Source organism: Vipera ursinii (assembly GCF_947247035.1).
Source record: "Vipera ursinii genome assembly, chromosome: 1".
NCBI lineage: Eukaryota > Metazoa > Chordata > Lepidosauria > Squamata > Viperidae > Vipera > Vipera ursinii.
The window spans coordinates 180,209,167-180,217,664 of record NC_139512.1 but is presented as its reverse complement, the minus strand read 5'-3'; the positions used below and the strand labels follow the sequence as shown (position 1 = coordinate 180,217,664).

Sequence of the window (8,498 nt, the reverse complement as noted above, 5' to 3'; positions counted from 1 at the left end):
TTCAGCATTTAATGGGTTTATATTCTCGCCCATCTCAAATAAATGTCCCCGCGCAGCTAAAAAGTAAAAAAAGCATTTGCAAAAAATTAAAACGCAATAACGATCAATATTAGCGTTTGCACTTTAATAAACGCCCATAATGTGATTTCATGATTAATATTGGTCACTCTGCACGATGCTAGACATCGTAGAAAAAAAAAACCCCTGAGCTTCCTATTTCCCAGGAAGTTTGCAGCCTCCGTGACTTGGGAGCGGGCGTGGGGACGCAGGAGAAGGAGTTGCAGGCTTTCAATCCGAGTCGAAGAAGTCCCCCGAGGGAGAAACTGTTCCAAATACAATAGCCGGGTAGGGTCCGAGGGGCGCTGCCCAGGTCGCGTGGCGAGGACCAGGAGGGCCCGTCACCCAGTCAGCTCGCCAGGGCGTCAGACTGAAAGGGCGCCGGTCCCTTTAAGAAACCGGCAGCGTGGAGTAGAGGCCCGAGGCGCCGATTGGGCGGCGTGGACCGGAAGTCAAAGGAGGGCTCGTGCTGCCGTTCGGGCGCAGGCTCGGGGCCGTCCGCCGTTCCCTTTTCCTCTCTTGGCAGGTGGAGGAGCGGCTACCGGTGTTAGGGGGCGGCGGGGAGCGGTATTTGCAAGGGGTGCGGCAGTAGGCGCTGCTCCTGCTCTGCAACGCCCGCGGCGGCTTGCGATTGAGGCCGGAGCTGTCTGTCTGGGGGTGGGTCGGTGGTAGGTGGGTGGTGAGTGAGCGGCTCTCTTTCTTTTTCCCCCGGCAGGCCTGGTGCCACCATGGCTGAGAGGGCTTTTCCGAATCCCTTTGCAGACTACGACAAATCCTTGGCCGCAGGATATTTTGATTCTTCAGGGAAGGTGAGTGCTTGGATTTTGGCTTCTGCTTGCTGCTCCTTTTAAGCGGTTCTTTCCCTGAAAAATAAGAGTCAGTTTTGGTGGCAGCCGCGAGGGAAGAAGAAAGCGTTTGGGCTTTTTCCTCTTATAATCTCCGACAATCTGGAAAATAAATGTAAATAAGATGTAACTTTTATTGTTTCAGTTTGGACTTCATAAAGACCTTTTTACACATCGTTTGCCAGATTCCAGGTCATGAATCTTACTTTGAATTCAAGGACAGTTTGACAAAAATTATATGTATTATTTTACAGCACTGTGTGGTGTTCCTGTTTATGTAATGCCACCTTTGTATAGCATCCTGAGGGTGTTTGTACAGGTGGAAATTCTTAGTTTTTAAGGAAGCTCTGTAAAGACATTGCCTCCCCAAATCAGGCAACATGGGTATGTTTTGAATAAATGAAGATAAATTTTAGTGTCATCTACTGAAGTGGAGAAATACAGTTCCATAATATTCTTTAATGACTGAATGGTGGTGGGAATTGGGGGGGGGGACTATTTTTAAAGGGTGCTTATTGACTTAGCTACATTAATAGGTCATGTCAATTGTGAGGTAAAGACAGAATTAGTTTAATTGTGTTAAACTATTAGTAGCCTTGGTGGAGCAGTGGGCTAATGCCTCCTTAAGTAACACCAGCTGCCTGCAATCAGTGCAGGTTCGCATCCCACCAGGCTCAAGGTTGACTCAGCCTTCCATCCTTCCGAGGTAGGTAAAATGAGGACCCAGATTGTTGGGGGCAATAAGCTGACTTTGTAATAATGCCGCTGGGGGGGAAAGCCCTAATAAGCAGGCATATACATAGAATGAAGGCTGTTGCTAAGCACATTTGATTTGTGCTTAGATTGTAAGCCGCCGTGAGTCTTCGGAGAAGGGCGGGATATAAATGGGATTAAAATAAAAAAAATTAAAAAATAAAAATAAAAAAATTGATTGGGAGCAGGATAGTGGAATTCTTTTTCTTAATTGCATCACCTATGATTTTACGAAGAAACAAGATTCACTCTCATACGTTGGTATGTGGAAAGCATAGAATCAAAACCATGGCATTTCCCCAGTGAATTCTTTCAAACCAAGGAAGCCTTGTAAATATTGAGATTGTCTTGATTATGAAACTCAGATTAAAACATGTTTTTGCAGCTGCTGCTCACTGAATACAACTGGCATTTTTAGAGAAAGGTGTGGCATGAGAGTGTCCCTAGGAAAGCCAGGAACTCTGAACTGTAATTACTCTGTCAGTACCCTTAGGCAGAATATTTGGCAACAGCTTTACTTCTTCAGAAGATAATCTACACATTCACAATAAGATTTTTGGCTAGAGCATAAAGTGTCTAATATCCTGTGGAGAAATATATGATGTGCTATCCACAAATATGAGTGTAAAAACCCAGGTGTGTTAACCATAGTGTTTGCCATATCTCTGAAATCATAAAAAATGTCAGGCAATTTAGGTGGAAGAGTATCAAAAGGGAACCAATAAATGCTGAGTGAAACATTTAACAGGTTTATATAGCAGTACTGAAGAGATGTCACTGACTGTGTGTTAGCTTTAAATCAAGATGAGGATCTTGTTATTGACATATAAAGACCTAACTAATTCAGGGAAAGACTGGTATCACACCAGTTTCTTTCCAAAGAATCACAATATTCAAGAGAAGAATCCATTTTTGTTGGTTTAGATTGTTCTTTGGCAGCAACTGCTAGGACCTGTTTCAGATGTCTCCTAGAGAAGCATCTTTACCCAAGCCTTCCTTTTATAGATATTGGCTATATACATCGATGTGTATATTTACATTTAAATGGTTCCAATTATTGTTTTTAATTAAGATTTTATATACCTAACACTTTATGAAAAATGTATTCTGCTTCAGGTTAAACATCAGTTATAAGCAGATGTGTCAGTTATGTTGCATTTGTTTTTAGCTGTGTATGGATGGTCTTCATTTAGCTACCACAATTGGGCCAGCAATTTGGTTATTAAACAAAGCTAAGTGAAACCACAACTGTGTTTATGATCTTACTTCAGACTTCCTGTGCTTTACAGACTTATGAGGATTGGCCGCAAAGTTAATTTTTCATCATCGTTGTAATTGCAAATGGTCATTAATGCACTTGCTAAACTTGCTATCTGTATATTTCAGTCCAAACTTATTTGAAGCCATACTAGCTGAGTTTGACTCTATAAGATGCATGTATCTGAGCCCTTTTCAGACAACACAGTACAGCCTTTTTTTTACTTGTAATAGCTGACAATGACTAGGTATTGTGAGGCTATACATTCTGGAGGCCATTGAAGGCATGTTATCTAGCAATCTTTACAAATCTTAACTCAGGTGCCTAAAGAGCATGGGACAAAGTGCTGCACCAGTAAGCCCGTTACAAAGACATCTAATTGCCAACTCTGTACCTTTATCTTTGGCAAATCTATATAGTCTAAAATGATTTTGAAGTATTTCTTTAAGAACAGATTAAAGGACATATCCAGAATGGTCTGAAGAGGTTTCACCAGAACCTATTTAGTTCCTGCTGTCAACATCATTATGACACTTGTGCATTTTCTGAAAAGCAATTTAAATGTGTCTGTACAGGGGAATTAACAAATTTTATAATAGGATAACCAATTCTTGGAACTTAACAAAATAAAACAGAGAAAACAGAGAAAAAAATGTATTAACACTTGTTTAGTCAACTGGGAATGTAAAGTGGCCTATCGTATTTAGACATCATTGGACTTTCTGTGTTTACATAACACATAACTAGTGTTCCTCTTGTCACAGGGTAGTTACTTATATCCATCTAAATAATGAAAGGGATGTGGTTCAGGAGTTGGGGTGGAGAGTTTCAAGCACATTACAGTTCCAGTGTCAGAAATGAATATATAAATCAGATTGGTTTGGTATACATCAAGAAGAAGTAATGCTTCAAGCAAAGCAGAGAAGGCTTGACTCTCTAGTATGGCCTTTAGAATATCAAAAGTAATTCCTCCTCAAGCTTTGTTAATGAAGCAAAATAAGCAGAGGAAGACTAAATGTGGATGCTCCTAACTATCTAATGCAGGCTTGTTTAATATGTAAGGGCTCTTTTCAACATGAATTGTATTAGTACAGTTTATTATATATCACACATAATCCATAAATGGAGACAGAGCAGCTTAAACAATTGTCTCCAATAAGTATGTAGTGATTTGGTGGGCAGCTGGAAGTGTCAAGTGATAGACTATAGCAGACATGTCAAACACAAGGCCCGGGGGCCGGATCCGGCCCGCAAAGTGGTTTCATGCGGCCTGCGAAGCCATCCTGGAAACAGTGAGGGAACGGCCCCCACTGCCTTGGCCCTGGCCCAGAGATCCTCCTTCCGCCAGAGACCCTCAGATCTGTCCCACTCCTGCCCAGGCCCCCGTAGGCACCCTTGATGCGAACGATGTAGAGCTGGCCACGCCCACCCAGTAGGCCATATGCACTCTAGCCACGCCCACCCTGGCCACACCTACCCGCCCCCCTGAGGGCAACCGCAATGCTGATGCGGCCCTCAATGAAATTGAGTTTGACACCCCTGGACTATAGGGTTCTGTTCTAGCCTCTAGCTATTCAATACATTCACTATTTGGCGGAGGGTAACAAAATATGGTTACCAAATATTCAGACAACATAGGGAGGTAGTAGCAGATACTCTGGATGACAGTATCAGGGTTCAGGGGGATTTTGACAATGTATAAAAACCGGATGAATAATTTCAACAAGGATAAATGCAAAGTCCTATATTTGGTTGTGGACTTTCAAATGGTGGGAGGGAATTGCTGGGCGGAAGTACTAACAAAAAAGTTCTGGCTGCTTTGTGATCACAAACTATATGAACCAACAATGGGATGCAGCTATAAATAACTGCAATCCTAGGCTGCATCAACATAGATAGAATATCAAAGAGAAATAACCATTTATCTTTGAAATGGTGGATGACAGAAGCCTTCAGAGTTGTACCAGAGTACAGGTCAAGAAATAATGGGTTTACAAGGAGACAGAATTTGGTCCTTTATGAGGCACAATTCTTTGATTTGCTGAAGGTCTTTAAATAGGATGGATCTCCATGTTAGGATCTCCTGTAGTAATGGACTTATGCATAATTTCCCTTTCCCTTTCAACCTTTATGTTATGCATGTATTTCTATATGATGCCAGTGTTCATCGCAAAGTTTCAAACCTGAAAGGGGTGTTTAAGCTTAGAGCCTTGATAATACTAGACTTTGTTAAGAAATGGATATCTCCTTCAAGCTTTTTATGCTTACCCCAGCAAATGCTGGTTAATCTATAGTGCCCTGTAGAAAAGCTTCCACGCGGTAGAATTCTGGTGAATCAGCACAGACTGTCAAGTAATATTGTATGATAATATTTCTGTCCTCTTTGACTAATGGCAATCATCTAGCAGAATCTACCCTTAAAAATTTGAGTGGCCTTCAAGGCCCCCTCAGGGGAAAGTACAGCACTCCAATAACCTCAGGGTAATAGGCATGGATAGCCACTGTACAGTATCACCAGGGGAGAGAAATAGTTTTAAATATTTAAGGTTCAGTTTTTAATTGTTACTTGGAGGAAAATGTGGCTGAAGACGTAGGGTTTGCTATAAAAATGAATTTGGATTCTTCTTTCCCTTTTTAAATTACTGCTTCCAGTCTGGCAGCTGTTTATTTCCTTTTCACTTCTAAAAAGGTGGTTCTCTTAAAAGTAGAGCCTTTCAAAGGACTTAGTTTGGCACATCTTGATAAGTGACAGTCTGTCTGCTGAGACATAACTGCTGTGTTTTTATTAACATCTACAGCTCACTCCTGAATTCACTCAGCATCTGAATAATAAAGTCAAGGAGCTTCTTCAACACATGGAAAGAGGTCTGAAATCTGCTGACCCCAGGGACTGTACTTGTTATACTGGCTGGGCAGGTAGGATGGGAGACCTGCAAAATGTGAATGTTAAATAGCACTTTTTAAACTCTGGATATTTAAAGAATGGCTGGAGGACATATGGTCTTATTATACTGCTAGGATTGAATTTGTCTTGAAGAAGGAAAGACTTGGGGAATCCTCAAATGTTATTTATCAAGGTATGTGTAAGCTATCTGATTTTTTCACGGTGGATTATCTCCTGAATTTCCAAAGTATTCCCAAATGTGATAGTAATTCTTTGGACAGAGAAATAAATAAAAGAAAATAGTTTTCCCCTTTTTGCTGTCATTGCATCTGATTGATAATGGCTGCCATCCTTTTTACCTTATCAGAGATGTCTCTGTGTTGCTATACTGGAATTCTAATCTAGTTTACTGTTACTTTGCTTTTAGATAAGCCAGTTTCTCACTATTCTTTTGAAATATATTAGGAGTATGTTTGCATCCATCGCACTTAACCATGATTAATGAATAAACTATTGTGGACTTGAGTTTTAGAAAAACTAAACCATATGCTGTGCAATCTTGTCACTTGATTCATTTAAGAGCTAGGTGAGCTGCAATGATTCACAGTAGGCTTCTGGGTGCAATTCAAGGTGCTGGTCACTTTAAAGCCACACATGGTGTGAGACCTGGGACTGCCTCTCTACAGTGGTTTCTGCCTGCCCCACCAGATCTGGCACAGTGGGTATGCTACTGGTACTATCAATACAATCATGCCATTTAGCAGGTCCCTGGAAATAATGCCTTCATTATCATGGCGCCAGCTCCTTGGACAGCCTCCCCCTGAAATAACAGAATCCCTAGGCCTTTCACTAGACTAGACCACGGGTCGGCAACCCGCGGCTCCGGAGCTGCATACGGCTCTTTGAGCCATCTCCTGCGGCTCCCAGTCGCCCGATGCGCGCGCACCACTCCGAACGGGAGGAGGTGCGCATGCACCACTCCAAAGGTTTGGAGAGCTGCGCGCGCTCTCCAAACCTTTGGAGAGGTGCGTGCGCACCTCCGCCCGAACACCCGTTTGGAGACCTGCTGGTGCTGCACCAGCAGGTCTCCAAACGGGTGTTCGGGCGGCAGTTTGGAGGTCCTGGGGGTGGCTCCAGCGGTGCCCAGGCTGAAGGCGGTGCCGCAATCCAGCGCCTGTCACCACGGAGACCCGTCGCCGCTGGCATGCAGGTGCGTCCACATAAAAAAAAGTGGAACCGCACGCGTGTACCACGCGCATGCACAAAAAACAAAACGTTTTTGTTTTATGCACTGGCTAACGGCGGGGGAAGGGAGGGCAAGACTGTCAAACACCAGCGCTAAACCGAAGAGGAGGTAGAGCAGCTCTTCCCAAGACGCTGCATAAACGTGGGGAGGCGAGGGGGAAACCTCAATGCTTCGCTTCCTAAGCAGTCCTAAGGATCGCTAATTTAACAAAAATGAAAAAATAAGAAAAGGGGAAATCGTCGGGAGGGTGTGGGGGGGCGGCGGGCGGAGTGGAAGGAAGAGAGAATATAAAATGCTTCAGGCACCGGGATTTCTCTGCCTGAAGCGCTTATAAACACCGTTGAGAAAGTTTGTGTCAATAGCCTTGCAGCCCGCTTGAGGAATCTCCTCAGGCACCACTTCTTGGATTATTACAGTCAGGTTGGCGGCCTCTCTCCATTGGTGGAGTCCTCACCACCAGCCGCTCCCTGGCCCGCCGGAGAGAGAGAGAGGTTTTTTTTCCCTTTTCGGCCGCTCACGTAGCGGCCAGGTGGCTCAAATCTTGTTCCCCTTCCGCTTCCTCTGAGATCAATGCAGCTCCCGCTTTGAATAACTCATTGCTGGGTTGAATAAGCCCCTCAAATCCTTTCCGCGAGTCTACTGGGGGGGAGGGGGAGAAACGGCGATACCTTGGGGAGCACCTGCGGCCGGCATCAACTTCCCTCCGCCCAATACGCTCCCACAGAGGTCTCCTCAGGGTGCCTCCGGTCAAAGAATGCCGACTGGCGGCCCCCAGGGGGAGGGCGTTCTCTGTGGGCGCGCCGGATTTATGGAACCATCTTCCGGTTGAGCTCCGGATGGCGCCCGACCTTCGCTCCTTCCGGCGTGATCTAAAGACGTATCTTTTTGAACAAGCTGGCCTGGCCTGATGGGAGGGGGTTGGGTTTTTATTATTTTTAAATGCGTTTTAATCTATCAAGAGTTCTGGGCACTTGTTTAATCTTTTTTTAATTTTTGTATTCTGTTTTTTTAACATGTATTGCCCTGTTCACCGCCCTGAGTCCTTCGGGAGAAGGGCGGTATACAAATAAAATTAATTAATTAATTAATTAAGTACCGCGAGAATCAGACCGTTGCCTGAACCTGCGGTTCCTTCCGTCTGTTCAGACGGCGAAGTTGGAGAAGGGGAGTGGGGGGGGGGAAAACATTATGTCAGTTCCAATTTACATGGAGGGAAATTCGCCAATCCCGCAATTACAATATCTTCCCACCACTCCGCTTCTGTTAATGGTTTCATATATTTTAAACATGGCATTTAAGGGAGGGGGTGGGTGTTTGGCTCCCGCGACCTCTCATTTTTTTAGTCTCACGGTTTGATTCACTGAACAAACATGTGCGTAATGCATTTACTGTATTTTCCTCTGGACTATCCTAGCAGCGTGACTTGGACATTTTGTTTTATGCGTGTGCGTGGAT

The 8,498-nt window shown here is 44.0% G+C and overlaps 1 protein-coding gene across 6 annotated transcripts in view; it reads left to right on the top strand.

Moving 5' to 3' along the window:
• The first annotated feature begins 523 nt into the window (after positions 1-523).
• Positions 524-8,498, top strand: part of LANCL1 (LanC like glutathione S-transferase 1) — a 50,658-nt gene continuing 42,683 nt past the window's right edge. For 3 of the 6 annotated variants that reach the window (XR_014491474.1, XR_014491475.1, XR_014491476.1), the window contains exons 1-2: positions 630-866; positions 5,712-5,829. Coding sequence is in view for 3 of the 6 variants with exons in the window: in XM_083354891.1 (XP_083211017.1) it covers positions 786-866; positions 5,712-5,829 (199 nt within the window). In the remaining 3 variants the exon portion in view is untranslated. The other 3 variants (XM_083354891.1, XM_083354893.1, XM_083354892.1) reach the window with 3 other exon arrangements.